This window comes from Dipodomys ordii, unplaced genomic scaffold, assembly GCF_000151885.1.
Source record: "Dipodomys ordii isolate 6190 unplaced genomic scaffold, Dord_2.0 Scaffold90, whole genome shotgun sequence".
NCBI lineage: Eukaryota > Metazoa > Chordata > Mammalia > Rodentia > Heteromyidae > Dipodomys > Dipodomys ordii.
Genome location: NW_012267306.1, coordinates 7,784,718 through 7,807,221, shown reverse-complemented (window position 1 = coordinate 7,807,221; position 22,504 = coordinate 7,784,718). Strand labels below are relative to the sequence as shown.

General features: G+C 33.8%; 1 protein-coding gene across 1 annotated transcript in view; it reads right to left on the bottom strand.

Annotated features, from left to right (window-relative positions):
* The window catches only part of Sema3a (sema domain, immunoglobulin domain (Ig), short basic domain, secreted, (semaphorin) 3A), a 228,431-nt gene that overhangs the window by 77,886 nt on the left and 128,041 nt on the right, over positions 1 to 22,504 (bottom strand). Inside the window, exons 5-6 of the mRNA XM_013026102.1 lie at positions 16,397 to 16,490; positions 8,319 to 8,438 (exon numbers count right to left, since the gene is read on the bottom strand). Coding sequence (XP_012881556.1) covers positions 8,319 to 8,438; positions 16,397 to 16,490 — 214 coding nt within the window. The remainder of the gene's footprint in view (positions 1 to 8,318; positions 8,439 to 16,396; positions 16,491 to 22,504) is intronic.

The window sequence follows — 22,504 nt, the reverse complement described above, 5'->3', positions numbered from 1 at the left end:
ATGCATGTATCCTTCTTAGCCATTATTGAAAAGAGTACTAAAATAGTGGTTTCTTTATTTAAGTGATATTACTGGAATGAAACTTAACTCTCTAGAGCTAAATAAACACAAAAGCATGATTTCTTGAAATCTAGCCTTGGTTATGTTATTACTGGATACTTTTGTTAAACATAATGGAAAAGAAAAATTTTCTATTATTTTGATATTAACGCTAAATATCACATATCTTTCTAACTCAATAAAGTACCTCAGGTATCAATAGTTATCAGTTAAACAAAAACAGATTGAAATTTAGCAAAGTCAGTGGGATATTAGCTTGCACCTGGCTTATGTTAATTTACCAAATACATGTTGGGTACTGAGTCTCTAAGAGTATAAAAGTAATCACAGCAGCTACAATACAAGTACCTTTTGTATGTCTTTATCATTATACATTGTTCTAATTGCCTGATAGAGAAGGCATTATTCATCCTAGAAAGTAGTAGGAGATAGTTGTAATGCTTATTTTTTTCTAAAGCATGACTATATGATATAACTACATGACAAAATAAATTATTCCCAAAAGTTACAAAAGGAGTCAGGGAAAGACTTGACCTTATCAGGCCAGTTCCTGGGCCTACAAGTAAGTTTAGCAGAGTAGGGAACAGGGTTTTAGGCCCTGTGATAAATACCAACATGCATCCATGTGCTCTTGGGAATCAAAGGTAAAAATATTGAAAACTTATTCTGTGAATAGTACATTTAAAGGCAAATAAAAAACCATTAACTCTATTTGAATTGATTAGGACAGTGTTTAATAGAAGAGAAGCCTCTTAGGATGAGGTGATGAAGGACTTGACAGGCAAGGAAATCTGGATTCGATTTTGTTTTAAATTGAGAAGAAAAGGTAATATTTGAATGGGAAATACTATAATAGCTATCAGTGTGAGCAAAAACTGTGAGTAGTTTCAACTGTAAGGCAGTTTTACTGAATAATATATCATCAGTGACTTTTTGATGATTACCTATTTTAATTACAATTATCAAATATCACATCTAGAATTTTTATCAAATGCATGAAAATATCATGTTTAGGCATAATCCTCCCTGGACTGAAAGTGTGTTAAAGTAAGTTGCAGAATCTATCTACTTATCTAGCTATCTAGCTATCTATCCATATGTGCATATATGATGTGTGTACACATATATACTTGTATATAGAGTGTATATATATATATATACATATATATATATACACATATGTAGTCAATAACTCTCTTTGACTTGGGATTAATTATTCACGTTAAAATTTCCATGCATCTAATACTGGAGTAAATACACAAAAAATACTTTTTCAACATGGGCACTGTATTTAAGTCTACATAAAATATTTAATAATATTGCAAAATTATTCCTGACAGACATCATGATTAGAAACTAACAAGTGGTTTTTTTTCATTTTCGGTCAAAATTATCCATGCTATTAAAATTCAATGACATTGCTTCCAGTCATTCAGCTTTATCTGGCTAAAATCCTTTAATTCCTCAGCCCCTGCTGTTGGGGATATCCAGGCTCATCATACTTAACCTCTGCCTAGAATTCTCAGAATAGAATTTGTTTCACTCCATTCATAGATTCAATAGTTGAGCAAGCCACATGCAAGTGCACACTGGTCCTTTACCCCGAGCACACTAATCTGATTGTTTTTCCACTCTACAAACTCTGGGTCAACAATCAGGCTGCCGCCAGAAACTAATTAATTTGCAAACAGGCTTCTGTTTTCACAGGGGGAAAGCTTTTGAGAGCCATGTCGGGGAGGCTGGTCACGCCATGGTTACACACATTGTCATGGTATCCACTTCTCTGGTAAATCTTTTGCTTGATGTCATTGCACATAGGAACCCAGATTACCCAGTCAGCAGTAAATCCCTATTGAGGCCCACCAGGCTCTGAATGCTCTGACTTTGGAAGAGGAAATTGGTATAGACAGGCTCTGAATTCATTAAACTGACAGTGAGACAAGAGAGAAAAGAATGCCTAAAACAAGGGGACAAGAGGATCTCATTCTACAGAATTTCCTAACTATCTCCTCTTTTTTATAATATATTTTAAAAGCAACTTTGCTTGAAATAAATCCAATTCTGTTTATGTTAACTTTCTACTCTTTCCACTCTCTTCATTCTTAAATAAGCAATTCAAAACTCACGACTAATATGCTTCATTTGAGAACTCTATTTTTTGTTTTATTCCAATCATTTCAAAACTATTAAAATAAAGTATCATAAAAATATTATTCAGAACATTTTGCAGAAGTTGACAAGAAAATAAGTCAACTTGCAACACTATGGGCACTCATGAGCTAATGTTTATTCCAAAGACGTATTTTCTTTCCTTATCTGTGTAATTTAATTTAAAACAAAAGTCATAATATGTCTTAGGAGGATGAGACATAGAAAGCAGGTCCTAAAAAGATGGTAGAATGTAGTCAAAGTATATCTGAGTAACTTTTATAGAGTTTTATAAAACGTAGTATATTTAGTGGCTTTTTAAATTTTATCACCATTTTAGAGACCAGAATGACTTTATGGTATATATTTATTTATTAAGAAGCTTATATTATTTTCAGGTATGCATTCTTTATTAGGATGAAAAAAATTTTCTGAGACATAAATTTGTAAGAAAACAAAGGATGACCATTAAGATAAAGAAGTAAATATTGAAATGAAAGTATTACATTTGTTAACTTTATAGTTTTCTGTTTTTGTTGTTTATGTACCTCTTGGATTTCTAAATTTTTTGTGAAAATGCTAAAAATGAATACTACATTTGCAAGTTTTAAAGCAATTTTGAGAAAAATAAGCTACAGAACTGTCATTTTTATGGGTGAGTCTATCCACTGAATTGCCAAATAAAGATTCCAGGGGAAATCCACTTAATGCACACAAATTAAAAACAATAACAACAACCTCCATCATTGTTACTTCATTTATAGACTTCAAAAAACAAAAGGACCTTTGTCATTCTTATTTAACTAAATATATACTTGACTTCTGTTCCATTCATCTACACAAAAAAACATAAGGTTTGGCTTATAGAAGGCTTTTCTCCAAAAGTCAGCAAAATATTATTAATTTACTTGAGGCACAGAAATAACTCAAAATGACATCATTAAGAAGTCTGACATTAGGCACAACAAATAACTCATTTTACTTTCCAAAGGAAAATGCCACTGGATACTCTGACATAGTTTCTGCCTCCAAATACAAAAGAATGAAAACAGCTTATTACAAGACCCAAGCAAGTGCCTTGTCATAGGAACGTGCTCATTCATAATTTATTTTCAGTCATGTTCCTTGGTTTTATTTTTCTTAAAATGCATCCTGTGGAGTAACTTGAATCTTAAGAGAACATGAAATACCCTAGAACATGACCACAGAGGAAATTATGCTGATGGAAAGGAGGGTAGATCATCATGGCATGAATGTTCCAAAGGAGAGGAAGTGGAATGATGACTTACATACCATTTCAATTACAGGAAAAATAAATACAAACCACACACACACACACACACACACACACACACACACACGTAGGTGGGTTTATTCACAGGCATGATCCTTTTAGGAAATTCCACTAAAAGAAAACAGGTCTTCTTGAAATGAGTGGGAAGGCCTCACACTCTGGGCCTTGTAATTAGGTCTGTTTGTGTTCACCAGGCCCTGACTCTCTCAAGGCTCCATGTGGTTTTGTATATTAAGCCCAACTCTGGCTGCCCTTTCACCCTGACTCAAATATAATCATTCACAGAATGAGCCTGACAAAGCTTCCTAAGTATGCTCCACCCAATAGATGTGGGATAAAGGAACCAGGAGTGAACATTTCAAGGACTTGCTAAGGCCAAACTCCTTGTCAGAGCTTTTTATACATTAATAAGTGGCTGTATTCTTTTTTCCATAGTAACTATAAGTGGTAATTAACTTATCTTTTCCTCACATACAAGGACCAAAATTAAGGTGAACTATCTCATTTTAAAGACTGTGGTCTTTCAAATTATATAGCTTTAATCTAAGAGTCAAACAATATGAGAAAATGTTTTTTCCTCAAGCAGAAAAATAAAAAAAATCTGCTCCAATGAATACCAAGCACCCAGGGACTAGACATCAGTACTTCTATAAATATAGATATAAATGTGGAGAAATGAGTGCTGTACAGTAGCATGACTATTTGTTTTCTAACTGCAAATAAACAAAAAGTCACAGAGGAAAAAAAAACCTTAATTTTCAAATTAAGTATAAATTAAAAATTGAATTGAAATGTAAAGACATATATATATATGTATAAATTTATATATGATGAGAATATATATACCACAAGAAAAATAAAAGCAGCAAATTCTAACACATTGTGTCAAACAAATACTGGTATAATTTTAAAATCTAAAGCTATCCTAACCTCTGGTTTAAGAAATGATCAACATATTTTTAATTGTTATATACAAATTTATAAATAATACAACAAATTAGAATTAGTTTAAGTTGCTAGAAGGTTATCCAGTCTTATTTATTCCCACTAAAACTGAGATTATTATTTGACACTATTATAAAAAAAGTAATATAAATTACAAAATAATGAAATTTTATAATTTAAAAAATCAAGGTATTTTAAGATCTAATTGTATATGAAGGTTTTTTCTTTGCTCCCTTTAGAAGGAACCAAAAAGAACTTAATTAAAATAAATTATAAATTTACTTGAGCCACATAAATTGGACTGATTCTCCCAAAAGACATGAAGCTTTTGGAAAAAAGTAACTTAAGGCAAATTCCAAAATTAATTTAGTAGCTCAAAGACCCTGAATAACAATTGTACAAAACAATGTATTACTTTAGACAACACAAATGATTGTGTAGTCTATGCAGATGCCTCCAAACTCATTTATTTTATGCACGAGCATGTAAACATTATGTTTCCAATTTGATTCTGAAATAGTATCTGATTTTTCCAGGCTTGAGATTCACGGTCCCTTGGTTATATCTCAAACATGTCTGCATCCTCTGTCATGCATTTGTCTGGTTTCTGTACCCTGTCAGATGGGACCTTTGTGCTAATTTGGTAAAAATCAGTTCTCACGTTTGGTGCTGAGAGACTGATAACTGAATTCTCAAATGAACTGCCCATTTTCAGAGATGAAGTACAGAGTTGTGGACAATGACTGTTTTCCCACAGTGTAAATTCTTCAGACTCAGCTGTCAGCGTGTGTGTGTGTGTGTGTGTGTGTGTGTGTGTGTGTGTGTGTGTGTGCAGCACAAAAGCAGCTTTCACTTGATGGCTTTTTCCTCCAGGGTCATAAAAATGAAATGGATACTCCTTTGTGCCATTTCATCTTCTAATGAGATTTTGTTTCTCAAGGACAGTGAAAGCCTCTATACCCCCTTAAAGTTCTTCATAGATCAAAGTCACCTCCTCTTTGAATATAAAGCAAACATTTTCCCTCCTACATAAATAATTTTCGATTGAGAGCAGACTAGCTAGAAATGCTAAAATGGGGCTTTTGCTATTGTTTTTGCCACTGCAAACATTCCAGGTTTAATACTTGACAGTAGACTTTCCATAATTGTCTTCTAGGTCTTTTGGAGTTTTACACATGTCCTTCTTTTTGACTATGCATTTTTTCTTTCCTTAGTGAGACTTCCAAATTCTCAGTGGTCACTCAAGTATCACTGCACCTCTTTTACCCAATAAGGGATGGGATTTGTCAGCCTGTTCAAAATCCTTTGGATACCACAGTGTTTGTGCCCAATCCAAACCATAATCTACCTTTAAAGTACCAATTTGGAACTGATATCAAGTTTAAAGGTAACTTCTTTGGAGAGCAAAAAAATCAGGACAGCTCAAGAAGTGAGTGTTTTCAAAAGGAGGTATATAAACTAAGCACTTGTGGCTTACACCTGTAATCTTAGCTACTCAGGAGGCTGAGAGGCCTGAGGATGAAGGTTCAAACCCAGTCTTGGCAGAAAAATCTGAGAGATTCTTATCTCTGATTAACCAGCAAAATGCTGGAAGTGGAGCCATGATTCAAGTAGTAGAGCACCTGCTGTGAGTAGAAAAGGCCAAGTGTAAGATGACCCAGAATCAGCACAAATTTAAAGAAAAATAATAAAATGGGTAACAGTGGAAAATCCTGGGGGAACCTTGGGGATATATTTTACATGTGAAATTTGATTAAAAACTGTGAAATCACATTTCTGACCTTTGGAAGAAGTGTCAAGAATACAGACTAGGAGATAAAACTCAATTTTAACATGGCCAACTAGGATAAGAATGTTGCATAGAGAATTCCTACTCAGATTACAAATGAAACTCTGATTAACCATGACTTTAGTAAAGGTTTATCTTCTGGGATAAGAGGGTAAGGATTTCATGGGGGAAAGTCCTGGTAAAAAGACATAAGGACAACCAAAAGAACTGTGAATTCAGTCATATGAAGAACCTAGGTAGAAAGGTCAGAAGAGGAAGGTGACATGCATGTCTTGCTTCATAGTAAAAGAAAAATAATTGACCATAGAACTATTACAGGAGGAAAGACATGTCTAGTTAGGGAATTTGAGGTCTGCTTTGTTTGAATAGTCACTTTGAAGCTTGAGGTCAATCTTGAACAAAGACTGTTATATAAAAGTCACGACAAGGGTATACTAAAACTACCAGCACAACAGTATTTATCACAGCGTTATTTACCATAGCCAAGATATAGAACCAACCCAGATGCCCCTCAGTAGGGGAATGGATCAAGAAATATGATATATATATATATATATATAAAATGGAATTTTATGCCTCCATCAGAAAGAATCACACCACCTCATTTGTTAGGAAATGGAAAGACTTGGAGAAAATTATATTAAGTGAAGTAAGTCAGGCCCAAAGAAACACACGTCCCATCGTTTCCCTTATTTGCAACAACTAGTGCATGTCTAGGACAAGAAGAAAAGGTCAAAAGCTATGTACATATGACCATATAGGATGATGTTAAGTGAAATAAACCCCAAGACAGTAACTCAAGTGCTTTTTTCTTCCTTGCTATTGTTTTTAACATATTTATAATGTACTATGTGATTTTTTTTGTTTCTTTTGTATGTTCTTCCTCCATAACTCCTGTTTTCACTGTATTTGATTCAGGAGCTCTGAATCTTGTGTATGCATTTTTCTAATTTGGGAAGGGGAAGGGAAATAACAAAATGCTAAAACAAGGACACAGGTTGACCCATTGTAACAATGAGATGTACAAAATACTATGTTGAAAATGAACTTTACAACTTTGGGTGGAGGAGGGAGGAGCTGGGGAGTGGGGAGGAAAGGTATGGTAGGAGAAAAACAAAGGAGGAGGTAATAAGGCTTGATAGGAAATGGACTCATTACCTTATTCATACAACTGTAACCCTCTGTATAGTATTTTTACTGTATATATACTATATATATATATATATACATATACATATATACATAACCTTGTTTCACTGAGGCCTAGAGGCAGATGTGTGATTTTTTCCCCATAATTAAGTATTGGATAATAGTAATGATTGAGTAATCTTTGAAGTTTCTAGGAGTAGGAGCAGTAAAATAAGTGTAGCAGAAATTCAGAGTGAGATGATCAAGGACCCTAATGAGGACATAAGTGAACTGTAATCTTCATGCCAATGAATAACAGGGGGCCAAGAACATGTTCAGTGATGGGAGAATGGTGTCTGGGCAGCTTTATTTCAATAGATTGCAGGCAGATCTGTATATTGCTTATCAATTAATATTATCAAGTGTTATCGTAGGGACTACTACAAAAATATCTGATAAATGTGTAAATGAATCAAGTGAAACATTATTATTAAAGTCCTTTGAAATGTTAAGAGCAATATCAATGTGATGTTATTTTAGTTATTTTCTAATGTTCAGTACCCTCTATGATGCTCTCCGGAGTAATGAGAGCTGGGAGGAGAAAACACTGCATTGTGAGATTTGTTGTGGTTCTGTGTCACACAGGATAGTTAAGTCATCTTATCTTTTCCCATTACCTCCCTTCCGTAACTCTAGCTCAAATCTCTTTCTTTCCATAGTTAACTACTGAGAAACTTCGAGTTTGGCACATAACAAGTATTTCCTGAATTTGTAATCTCCTTTTATTTTTTGTCTTTTGCTCAACTTTCTCACACCCACAGTCATGAAGTCATCACCATTAGTGCTACAGCATACTGAATCCCAAGTCATCTGTACATCCTATGAATGGAGAGTTCGCTGATGACTTCATGCAGTGGTGAATGTTGTATGTCTGGGTACGCAGGCACCACCTACCATTGAGCCACCTGGAATCGTGCTGCTCTGTCCTGATTGGGTGGTGGTGTCCAAGTGTGCGGAAGATGGCAAAGTCCCGCCCCATGAAATCAGCTGCAGTTCCAGAGTATAATTCTCCATCTATGTTGCGAAAAAATAAGACCACATACATATTATTTAATTCAATTAAGGCAAAAGGGGAAAAAGTTTGTATGATGATTTGAGTGAAAAGAAGACTGTCATTTATTTCATTATCCCAAACTATATAGATTTCATCTTACATCTGTATTGAAAGGGTTGTATCACGTTTTCATTCACATGCTGTCAGGTTATTAACTGAACACAAACATAGAAATGCAAGTAAAATCTGATTCTCTGGTGGAGTTTAAAACATGAAATTTCATTCTTTCCTGCTATGAACAGTGACAAACATTTAGTATTCAAAGATATAAACAATAGTCATTATACATAGATTTACAAAATGTGTGAAACTATTGTGGCTCTAATAATCTAATTTAATAGACTAAAATATCACTGTAAAATCTTTCATATTATATATTTTAGTGCCAACTAAATTCCAGTAGAATATGAAGTAATGAGATTTTTATAAATTAGAAAAAAATATTTTTCTTGCCATTATTTTCTCTGATAATATTTTTAAGTATTTTAATTATAGGGGTCTACTCAGAGAATTTGAGGTTAGCTATTATTCAGCCCAAACATAGGTTCACTACAGAACTTCATATATAACATAAATGTGCATGGAAGAGGAAATGTTGGCAAACCCAAGTCTTTATCACTGTGGATCAAGATTTCACTACATTTTGACTCATTTTTACCCAATTTGAAATGACTCTCAATCAGGGTTTAACAGCAGAAGTACTATAAATCAGAAGCTAAAGAAGAGAAAGTGAAAGAAGAAAGGTTAAAAAAAAAAGGAGAAGCTGTTTTTGCTATTATTCTACACAATCAGGTGCTAGACTGAAGCTTTCAAATTATTTCATATAGTTATGTCAACATTGAATTACCTAAATAATGTTATCCCAATTTTACAACCCAAGAAATTCAGTATTTCTCAGCATAGAGGTTAGACAAGTCAAGGTGAAGGTTTAAACCTAGGCTCATTTAATTCAAAGACTTTTACACTAAATCAGACCACTTTTCAATAGATGGAAGTTTGGAAAATTATGTTTTCTGACTTTGCAACAGAAAGTGCTTCTTATTATTTCCTCCAGTTAACTTAATTGCCTGTCAACACAAAGCGAAATAATATATTTACAAATTAAAAGAAAAGAAAAAATGAATAATAAATCATTTTTCTAAATAGTCCACATTAATTACAGTAATCCTAAACACTAATTTTTGATTATTTGGATGAGTTAATGGTTTTTTTTTTTAATCCACTGATTAGGAACATAAAAATAAAGGCAGTCAGAAGTAAATGTTTTCATCTCAGGATATCAATTTAATATTAGGTTGAATATGCCAAGCAGAATTACCAGAAATGATAGAGTAATATTGATTAATCACTTTTGGTCTGCTAGCTTTCTAAGAGTGAATACAATCCATAATTATGGTTGCTATTATGTATATAAATAGTTCAGGAAGAAGTTGAAATAACCTTCACAGTGTAATTGTTATTTGGAGATAGAAAGGAATCTGTTGCTCTTACTCCTTTGCTTTGTTATATTTTATTTTATTTTTTTATTCACTCACATAGGAGGTTGGTAAAGTCAATACCAATGAAACTAAAGGCAAGAAGAGACTGCTTTTCTTTTTCTTCATAACAGATAGAAAGTTCATTCAGACAAAAGAAAAGTTATTCAGAAGAGCTGTTGACTCACTATTAAAAAGAGAATTAAATTAAAAATTGACTTTTTAATCAAAAGAAGGCTACAGCTTAGACTCTGATTGCCTCCATCCATGCAAAATTATCTTGCACCTAATTACTGTTTTTGGCAAGAGACGGTGATTTTCTCTAGCAAGAGGGGTCCAGATGACTGGGTGGTAGCAATGATCACTTTTTATTCATGCTTTATATTATCCTTGTTGTATGGCAGCAACTGTTTCTTTGCACCAAAACTTAGATAAGATTTTCTGCTGGATTTCAATGGGGATTCTTATTGGGAATGATTGTCTCATGTAAAATATAACAGCTTTGTTATTTTTGCATGAATGCACAAGAGGTAAAAAATAGGAATCAAAATGGCATACTATCATTTATTACTTTTTAAACAGTGAATACATCAGCAGAAGCATATGAAAATTAATATACTCAAACACTTTAATTATCCACCAAAATAGGATATAGCCTGTGAGTATCCAAAATAATTTAGAGTTTTGGTATAAGTTGTATTATTTTAGCAATTTAACAAAAATGCTCCCTAGTCAAACTTACTTTGTAGTTTCTATGTAATTTATAGAGTGATCAAATTATATGTTGACTTTTGTGCATAGTGTTGTGATCATTTTCTAAACCCGAATACAAATTATTTGGAACAAACATATTAGTAAATACTATTCTGCCTTGATATAAATGACATTATAGATGTTATCCACACTTTTGAGCTTTCTACATATATTAATAGGCCAGTGAAAGGAAACATGATATGCTTTGCCCAATTTTATTAAACTGATGGTAGAATTATATATTCAAGGAATCGCTACACAATGTGGATACTCTTGTCCAACAAGATGTTTCACAATCTCCACAAAAAACATCACATGGGTGTTTTGACATTTTAAAATATTATATTCTACTAGGAAATGCTAATGGTTAATAGACAAAACTAAGCACCTAGAATGAGTAAAAAGGCCAAAACTGGTTATTTTGACTATAGCAAGATTCTTCCCTAACAATTTGATGTTTTAAATCTGCTTTTTTTTTGGAAAATAGTTATTTACTGGAATGAACAAAAAGTGTTTTATGAAATATATTAACACCAAGTTTCCTGAGAAACTGGCATTAAAAACAAAAATTCACATATACTTTAGACTTTCTGCCAAAGCTCTAAATGAAGTGAAAGAAAAGAATGTGACTTAGATCAGTTAAGGTATCAGATTACAATTCCTAAGAAAGGTGTGGTGAGGGGGATGGGGGAGGAGAGCGAAATGTTTTTGATGGAATTGCAGCATTACTTGCACAGATATGACCGAAATCAAACAAACCAAGAACAACTCATTATAAATCATTATGTTGTTAACGTCATAAGTAAATTCTACTGATAGAGTAGTCATGAGAAACAGAAAATAGATATCTTGCTCTCTCTCTCTCTTGCAGACATACACTCATACATGAATACATATATATGTACATATATAAACCTAACTTTGAGACAAGTGGAAATAATTTTACACTTATTGAGTTCCTTTTCCATATCAATAAATATAATACACTGGCTTTATTACTTATTCTTTTAAAAATATTGTTACATCAGTAGTAAAATGTGCATAAGGTGCAAAATTAATAATACAAAATTTATAAATTACGAAATCTGCCTCCCAGCCGCCTCACGTGAAGCTCCTGCTAATAGTTCATTTTGCTTCTGCATCACACCTATGTATTCCAGACATGTGCAAACACTCAAAACAGTGGTTCAGAGATGCATTGTTTTCTTTAATTCTTACAAAAGCAAATAATATAACATACCACTTTAGATTGGAGAGGACTGAGTTTCAAAGAGGCTCAAATAATTTTCTCAATCATATTTAATTAATTTAGGGAGGACCCAGCTTTTTCTAAAATCCCAGTGAGAGCATTTTAGTGTCAAATTATGTTCTTTCCAGGTGCAAGACAGAATTCCAGCTTGAAGATAAAACCTTAACAAAAATCCCAGGTCTTTGAAATAGATCTCAATAATATCACATAATAATGGAATATTTCTAAACTATTAGTGCTGCATTGCCTGGAAAAGATTTCAATGAGGAAATAAAATTACTCTGAAGTTGACTATTCCTTTCACATCATGAAAATGTGAGCTGGTATTTATTTCATGTGAAAGATACTAGATTTTAGTCCTGTGTTCCATTTGCAGCTGGCATTTATTCTGAGCAGGGGAGTGACTGCTATTTGGCATCAAGAAATCCCTGAACCATAAAAATATTAGCTAGCAACTAGTGGCAAACAACTGTAATCCTAGCTACTCAAGAGGTTGAAATCTGAGGATGAAGATTCAAAGCTAGACTGTGCAGAAAAATGATTGAGACTTTTTTTGGGGGGGTCCGGTCATTGGGCCTGAACTCTGGGCCTGGGAGCTGTCCCTCAGCTCTTCAGCTCAAGGCTAGCGCTCTACCACTTGAGCCACATCGCCACTTCCGGCTTTTTTCTTTTTGCTTATGTGGTGCTGAGGAATCGAACCCAGGGCCTTGCAAGGCAAGCGCTCTACCACTGAGCTACCTTCCCAGCCCCGATTGAGACTCTTATAGCCAATTAATAAGCAAAAGCCAGAGGTGAAGGTGTGTCTCCAGCGCCTTGAGTACAAAATGCTAACGTCAAAGGTCCTGGCTTTGAGTCCAAGCTCTCATACTGATACAAAAAAAAAAAAATGCAAAGAAATTATAAATATCTTAAAGAATAAATTCCAGAAAATTTCCTATGAAAAAAATGATCCTTACTAAAGTGATTGGTAAAAATCAAGTTTTTTTTTTTATTGTGAAAATACCATATAGAGGGGTTACAATTACATGGGCAAGATAATGAGTACATTTCTTAAAGAGGATCTGAGACAAGTAAGGTATATGTAAGGATGTGGTAATTTAGGGATTATGTTTACGAGGGAGAGAAAACGTGTTATCTCTGGTTAATTAAAACAACAACAACAACAAAAATTACCAAAACAACAAAAAAAGCAGCCCGGTGCTGATGGCTCACGGCTGTAATCCCAGCTACTCAGGAGGCTGAGATCTGAGGATCATGGTTCAAATCCAGCCCTGCAGGAAAGTCCTTGAGACTCTTCTTTTCAAAAAATGACCAGAAAACTGAAAATGGTGCTGTGCCTCAAGTGGTAGAGTGCTTGCCTTGAGCTGGAGAGCTGAGGGACAGCTCCCAGGCTCAGAGTTCAAGCCCCACGACTGACAAAAAAACAAAAACCAAACAAACAAACAAACAAGCATTTTGGAAAGAGATTATATGAAATCACAATAATTTAGTGAAGTAAAGCCACAGAGCAACTTTCGGTTTTCTGGTGTTTTATTGGAGATTAGAGTCTCACAGACTTTCCTGCCTGGGCTGGTTTTGAACCTGGATTCTCAGATCTCAGCCTCTTGAGTAGCTAGGATTAGAGGCGTGAGCCACGGAAGCCCTGCAGTAAACTACTTTTTTTAAGCTGGCATATAGTTTTATAATTTTCTGTTGGATGAAATTGCTTTGTCTTGGAGATGATAGTATAAAAAGTACATACTGCCAGAATCCATCTTGCCACTTTAGAGATGATCTGAACCAAACTTGGAATTTTATTTCCCAGTGCTGGTGAAATAAGCCTGAAACCACCTACATTTTTTTTCTCTCTTATAGGCTGAGATAAAGAGGATATATTTAAATTATGTGAGAAGATCAGATATCCTAGTGTTTATTTCTGAAGTATAAAGTACTTACTGCTTGTATATTTCATAGATGGTTGTTGTTACCCTTGGTAAATAGCATAGTTTGGAAAACATGATAGAAATTATTTATGTTCAAAAGCCCATTAAACTAGTGAGCATTCTACCTAAGGCAGTATAACACAAAATGCCAACAAAAACCCAAAGCAAGGAATTAAATGTTCTGTGAAAAGCAAAATTTATAACATGGTTATGAAGGAAACAACTTTGTAAAGTGAGTTAAAACTCTTGAGTCTAAAGTGTTGCAGGGATTCTGCAATTTTATTAGCTGTAAGAGGAGTTGTTTCTTATTCTGTGTTCTTCTGGTTAATTGATTTAAAAATTTAAGTTTTCCAGTCTTATCCACAAGCACTTTATGTCTTTGAAAGCTACTAAATTATTTTACTATATAGGGTTTATTCGGACTGAACTTTATGAGAAGCTTGCTTTTCTGAAATGTCTATAGTTCTTTCTCAGCCACATTTCCCCTCCTTGGCTCACTGTAATTCCTTCATGTTCTTTTCCTTTTCATAAGCCTATATAGCCTTTTCAAATAAATTCTAATATAACCTCTAAACTATATTGTTTGTGGATTTTGTGTGGTTGCATACCATAGAAACTAGGTAATGCCTACTTGTCATCATCCTCCCTCAATGGAATATTAAAATAAATAATCAAACCAATCCCAACTGTGAAACATACCACAAACTAAAGCTGCTGGAGGCTCACTTTTACAGACTGTGTTTTGCGATTTGAATAATACCTAACTTTTTTATTCACTGTGTAATTTAAATAAGTATGGGTTGCAAGTTGGAACAAGGCATGGCTCCTCCCCTTTGTTTAAGACAACTTTCAAATGTCTGCATTACTCTTGAGGAAAGCATCCTCATATAATCACTGGTTTACCTATGAATAAGGAAATTATAAGTGTGCTAAGTGTGTTGAATTCCTACAGGTCTTAAAGTTTTGTCTAAATGCTGTATAAATGGATCAAATGGAATGAAATTGTCTGCATTTGAAAAGCAATAGAGAAGATATCTTAGGCTGCAATGCTTTTGTTCTTAATGGAACATGGATTAGCAGTAAACATTAACAATAGTAGAAAAGTATAACTTCATAGTTAATCTAGCTGTCTACATGATTAGTATGTTTTGTTGTTTGAGTAGAAAACAAACTTATTAATACATGAATAAAAATGGAAAGTTTATAAATTTATTACAAAGCAGATAATAACAAATTTGCTTTCTTAAAATCTAGATGTATTATTGAAAATTCAGTTAGAAATTTGAGAAAAAATTACCATCATTTTTATTGTGCTATCAAATGATTTTCTATGTTTTATAGAAAGAGAAAAAAGAAAAGAGGGAAGGAGAGGTGAGAGTAGGAATGGGGAAAGAGAAAGAGAAGGAGAGAAGAGGAGAAATGGGAGACAGGGAGGAAGGAAGAGAGAAAGGAAAGAAAGAAGGAAGGGAGAGAATAAGGGGAGGGAAGGAAGGATGAGGAACAGAAAAAGGGAAAAAGTGAGGAGGTGGGAAGGAGGAAGAGCAGAAGAAGGGATGAAAGAAAGGAGGGGAGGAATGAGGGAACCAGGGAACAAGGGAGAGGGAGGGAGGAAAGGAAATAGGGAAGGTAGGAGGAGAAGAAAGAAAGGATGAAGGGAGGCAAGAAGGAAGAAGACAAAAGGAAGATGAATAACTTATTTCATGATTGATTAGTTTTTGTCTATTAGAGAATCCCATTGTGGAGATGATTGAAAGGATACGTAAAAATACTTCCAATGTAGATGAAAATATTCCACTTTTACTTCTAAATATTATATTTTCTTAGATCTATCTTTCAAAATCTGCATTGCTTAGGGAAAAACGGAAAAGAAAAACTTGTAAAAAAGAAATGATGGTGAGAGAAACACCTAGAAGGAATCACAAAAACATACTGTGCTGCATTTCAAGAAAAAACAAAACAAAACAAAACAAAAACAAGAGGCCTCACAAAAGGTGAAGACAAAAAGCATTCCTTCATCCAATCTATTTAATAGGACATCAGAATAAGCTGACTAATGTATCACAGTCAAGGTTTAGTTAACTTTTACACTACTTACAATGACTGTACTGATAAATTTGTCCAGATGTTGAGAAATTGATAGATCTCAGACCACAATTTATAGACGAGAATAAATGTCAGTTTTAAAATCATTAAGTACTTTTTATCTCTCAAGTGAAAAATCAAGAGAAATTTCTTATAATGTTAAATATTAAAGTTCAAATAAGGATGCATACTGCTAGAGCTATTTTAAAGATATTATTAAATTATTTTGATAAAAAAGAATAAGATAAGTTAGTGCAATGTCAAAACAGCATTTAGTATTTTTTTTTCCATTTTCAAATATTCAAATATATCACTTCTGATATTCTACTCATGAAATGGTTAGTGATTAATAATAGAAAATCTAGACATAAATATAACACATAGGATGTTACTGTTTAAAAGAGATTAATTATTTTGATTAATTATTGTCTACATACCTATTAGAAGAGATGCTGTCAAAAGTTTAGGGTCATAAGGACTCTTCCCACGGCCATTTTCAAAATGTGAGTCCTCAAGTTTAAAAATGTTGTCCTGTAGATTAAAACAAAAGAAGTCATTTTTCATTTATTCACAAAAAAGGGATATTTCCATCATGTCACTTAGAGAGTACATTAGCTTGTGCAAACTTTAGAGACCACAAAATACATTAAGTGATTTAAAAGAAGTGGATCTAACCAAAGAACTCCTTGCTTTTTTAGCTTTTAGTACCATTTAGCATGTTGTAGGTAATGTTGTTGACCCAAAATTTAAAGAGCAAAATATGTCATAGCAAGAATTAATCTATTTCCTAAATAGTTATACCAAGATGTATCATAGTGACTTTTGAAATAATTTTAGACTTACAGGAGTGTCTCTTTTTGTTTTTCTAGATAGAAGAGAAAAAGGAGAATCAACTCTTGTACTCTTCTGTGTGTGATTTCCACTAAAAATGTTCAAAGAGTCATCCCATACTTTGTCCTTTATACAATGTTGGTGCTACTCATGAAATTTGGTTAGATAAACAACATGTAAGATGTCTGAAGTTCTTCCTCCTCTGTCTAAGAGAGAAATATTAGATTATATATTAAGGGGGTATGCCTTGAGGTTAAATCAACAGAACAGGCACTTCTCCTCTGCCCCAGTTTGTGGAGACAGGAATGGACTTCTGACTACATATAAAAATGTTCATGTTCTAAAATTTAAAAAAAAATGTTCATTCACGTTCTGAGCTGGTATGTGTGCAGAAAAGCATGACACCCCAATCTTCAATGAAGTGCATTCCTGCCTGAAGCCTTGCTGAAATTCTATAATCTATATATAGTCTATAAATGTAACGACCTCAACTTATATGTAACAATGGAATAACTTTGGCATCATTTCTGAGCATTCTTTTCAGATCCAGGAGCTCTGGGAATTAATTAAGGCAGAATATGTATGCTTTTTCCAGTAGCACATTAACTTGTCTATAGTCGGAAATAAAATAGCTTTTTTGGCAATTTCTCTGCTATTCACATAAAAGTATTCTCTATCTTAGAATAGTAAATGACATTCATTTTATGGTCAGTAAAGATCACTTTATTTAACATTTAATATTTCTGATGGAGCTAATGGCAGGATTTCAAGTTATGAATCTTAAAATTCATTTGAATTAGGGAGGAAAGCAAAAAAGGAAGCAAACCAAGAGTTCTTGAGTTTTATTACTGTGAGTGGGAATTACCAAGTCTACTTTTTCATTGCTTCGATTCTCTATTTAGTAATTAGATGTCCCTAGCAATGAAAATATACTTTTCTACCACAAACCTTGTAATTATGATTAAAATTCACATATACTTATTTACTGTGGATTAGAGAACAAAGGAAATAGATGTAGTGTCAATATGGTAGAGAATATTGTAAAAATACCATTTTTTAATACTCATGAAATGTTTTGTAACACTGACAAAGAGGAGTTGTTCTCTCAAAGCATGTGACACTTAATATCTGGGATCTGATAGCCAAGTTAAACACACATTGTCATGACAAATGAGAAGTACTTCCAGTTTCATGTAGTATATGATTTACAAGGTACAGGATTAGACTTCATAGGCAGAGAGGTTAAGCATACCAGTTATGGTTCAAGAGAAGATGAAAAACTAGCCTTTGTCATGGTGTCAGGTGATATCCTCAAACCTTTCCTCATTTTTGTTGAACTTCAAAAATATATACTAAGTGAGTCACCCCTCTTTAACTGATACACAATCTTTTTACTCTAAATGTAATTCTTACCATAATATCTCATTGTATATCATGTAAATTCATATTTTATATGATTATACAAAGGGGCAAAACAAATTGATTATCCTTCCTAGCTCAGTGACATAAGATAGTCAAAATAATTGTGATTTGATGTTTGCATTCAAAAGGTAAATAACATTTTAAAACACAAATGTTTTAGTGTACACTTCATATCTATTGCAAGCAACAATGGAGTCCAAGGATGTTGAAACTAGACAGAAGGGTGAGGTAGTGCTCCCTCTTTCTGCCTTTAATTTTTTCTGGGCCTCAGGCAATTCTTGAAATTCCCTAAAACCTCAGACTCCCCAAGTGCAATAAGGTAAGAAAGTCTTATAGCGGACATGAAAATGTAATAACACAATATATGGTAATAACAATGAACTTATTATGCCCTCAAAAATCTAATAACAACAGATGCTGGAGGGGATGTGGACAGAAGGGAACCCTACTGCATTTTTGGTGGGAGTGTAAACTTGTTCAACCACTTTGCAAAGTAGTATGGAGGTTCCTCAAAAGACTCCACATAGAGCTCCCCTATGACCCAGCAATCCCACTTTGGGTTATTTACTCAAATAATCACAAACAAGACCATACTAAAGCTACCAGCACAACTATGTTTATTGCAACATTATTTACCATAGCTAAGATATGGAACCAACCCAGATGCCCCTCAGTAGATGAATGGATCAAGAAAATGTTGTATATATACACAATAGAATTCTATGCCTCCATCAGAAAGAATGACATTGCCCCATTTGTTAGGAAATGGAAAGACTTGGAAAAAATTATATTAAGTGAAGTAAGCCAGGCCCAAAGAAACACAGGTCCCATGGTTTCCCTTATTTGCAATAACTGGTATATGTCTGAGACAAGCAGAAATGGTCAGATAAGTTAATGTTAGGTGAAATTAACCCCAAAATAAGGACCCAAATGGTTTTTTTTTCTTTATTGCTTTTATTTCTAAGATATTTATAAGATGATTTCTTTGTTGCTTTGTATGTCCCTCCCCCACGGTATAACCCTTGTTTTCACTCTATTTGATGTTGGTATAATTTTGGGAGGGGAAGGGAAAAAATTCGTTTAAATAGGGATACAGGTGGACCCATTGCAACAATGAGATGTGCAAGACTTTAGGTCGAAAACGAAGTTTACAACTTTGGAGCAGAGTGGCTGGGGGTGGGGTGGGGAGGGGGGAAGAATGGGTGGGGTGGGAGATGGGCAGGAATGGTAAGGGAAACAAAGGAGGAGGCAACAATGTTTGATAAGAACTGTACTCACTACCTTGCCCATGTAATTGTAACCCCTCTGTACGGTATTTTCACACACACACACACACACACACACACACACAATCTTCACTTGGGTTTTCAATTTTGCATTGTTACTATATTTTTATAGTGAAATCATTCTCTGTGATTAAAATCTCTTCTCCCACACTAGAAATGCCTGCCTTTGTATCCATGAGCAAAAATTGTATATATGTTTAGCTGATCTGGGGAAGGGAAAGAGAACAAAAAAATGGTGAGACAAACGACAGAGGGCAAACCAATGCAACAGCGATACTCACAAGACACTATGTTGGAAATGAACTTTAGACTTGGGAGGGAGGGCAGTGGGAGTGAAGCAAAGTGAGAGAAAAGAGTGAGAGGTTAACAATGTTCGACAAGAAATGTACTCATTACCTTACTCATGTAAGTGCAATCCCTCTATACATCACCCTTAACAATAAAATTGAAAAAGATATATGGATGTTCAAAATATATGTAGATGCTTCTACCTTCCATAAGGCATTGAGGGTCTTTCCAATAGCTGCAAAAAGACTAATTGAGAAGTTTTCTTCAAATATTTTCATAACTTTAGGTTTTATTCAATTAGAATAAAAATATTAAATTTCAGAATATGTGATTTTCTTTTAAAACAAGTATATAAACATCCTGATCTTATCAATATGTGATTTAAAATCACTGTAACTGCCAATCCATTCATGCATTTAACTTGGAATTTCTTAAAATTTACATTATGTGTAAAAAAATTAAAAAGAGACCTCTTTTATCATGTGCTTTTAGTACAAGATACATTTACTGTTGATGATAGTCAGAAACTTCAGTGTTGATGCTTTTGCTTTCCAACGATCAAGAGGTGTGAAGGTACTCACTTACTATGAATTAACCTTACTGCATATTAATACTCTGTTTTCATATGGACTAAATCCTACAAGTCACTGGCACTGCTTGAAAAGTATTTTGAAATTTGATTGCTACTCAATGATTTTCTGCCTTAGGAGAATGTTAAATAGATCACATATGAAAACATTAAGACTAAAAATCCTAGGACCCACTTATACAATAAACCATACAGTTTATATGCCTTACTTGGGCTGAAACAGTTTTCATTTATAGTAGTAATACAGGAACACAATTCTAACTTCATGAACTCTAATTGCTTTAGCAGATACCATGAACATATCATGTAAGTTATTGTGCCATATTTTATTGCATGATTGCATCAGTTTTCAACGACTATTTTTAGCTTTCAAGACTACTCTTTCCCCTTTGTCTTTTGGATTTCCTGAATGTTATTAACTGGTGAGGTAAGGCATTAGAGGAAATAATAACTGTGCTAATGTCTAATCCAAAGTCTTATAAATTATAAACCATTGGTGACTTCATGGCAATAAATTTCCTAAATCTCAATCCTGTCTAAGCAATAAATTTTGGCAACAATGTTGTAATTTAAGTTATTTTATTTAATAGTTAAAACATAAATGACGTTTTAAAAATGGAATAAAATAAAACCCTACATATATGAGATAGAATGAACATTTGCAAAGGGAAGTTACACCAAATTATGTAAAAGCCAGTATTTGGGATAACATTTAAACAATGTATGTGTTTAGAGCTTTTCAAATTTCCTTTTCCTCCTTCTCACAAAAGATATTCAGTGCAAGTTTTCTAAATAATCAAATATTCCTTCATCTTGTTTTTCCTCCTGATCTTTTTCTGAAGCTCATTTTTACTCCCTCATTCACCCTGGATCTCCAACCCCAGGCTGACCTTGCTTATTTTAAAGATTAAATTGAAAGCCACTTCCTAGGAGAAGTCATTAGAGGTTCCTGCCGATATAATTTATTAGTGTCCTTTTGTGCAAATGGTAATTAACAATGGTATATAGGCAATGACTGTGCAGGGCAAATCTACTGGCTTCATCAAAGAAAGAATGCAATAGGATATCACAGGAAATAGAGTGGTATATTGCACTTTGACCAAAGGAGATCCTGGTGAGGATCAAATTCATCTGGAATTTTCTTTTCCTTAAAGGGAGACTAGATTTACAGAGTGAAATGCTAGATAGCAATCAGTCACAACACTATTTAATGCAACTCAATTAAAAGGAAATCACCAATTCTTCAGTTGCATTAGTTACATTTCAAATATTCAATACTGGCATGTAGCTTGTGATTACAGTATTGTAAAGAGGCAAATATTGAGCATTTCAAGTGGCATAGAATTTCTTTAGGCAACATGGCTTTGAATTCTTAATCTTTTTTTTTCCTTAACACCATGATGTTGAGTTGTCAATCACTAACTAGACTTCCAAGAACAGATATTTGCATGACAGGTCACAAGCATAGTGAGAAAATTATAATGACTTCAATAAGAGATGATATTGCAAACTATTTTTTATTGAAAAAAGAATTTAGGGCATTACAAACACATATTTTTGTGTGTCATTCTTCTTCATATTCACATTTCCATCATTTATTCAGGTAGCTATTTATCTGTTATCCAAGGTTAGGCTGGATACACAGTTTATTGGATGCATTGGTTTTCCAGCAAGGAAAATAGATGCATATACAGCAGTGTATTTATACTTTCTTTTTTATTTTTAAAATTTATTGTAAAGCTGATGTACAGAGGGATCACAGTTACATGAGTCAGGTAATGAGTACATTTCCTTTTGAACAGTTTAACCCCCTCCCTCATTCTCCCCCATTTTTTTCCCCTCTTGACTTCTATGTAGTTCATTTCCAACAAAGTGTCTAGTGGGTTTCACTGCTGGATTGGTTTACCCTTTGCTCCACACTTTCTGTGCTTTCCCTTCCCCTCCCCAAATCAGATAAACCTATAAGCAAGACAAAGGGTGCAGAAATCAAAAGCAGAGACAGAAGGGAATAAACCAAAGGGGGAAAAATGAAAGACAGAAAAGAAGAAGAAGAAGAAGAAGAAGAAGAAGAAGAAGAAGAAGAAGAAGAAGAAGAAGAAGAAGAAGAAGAAGAAGAAGAAGAAGAAGAA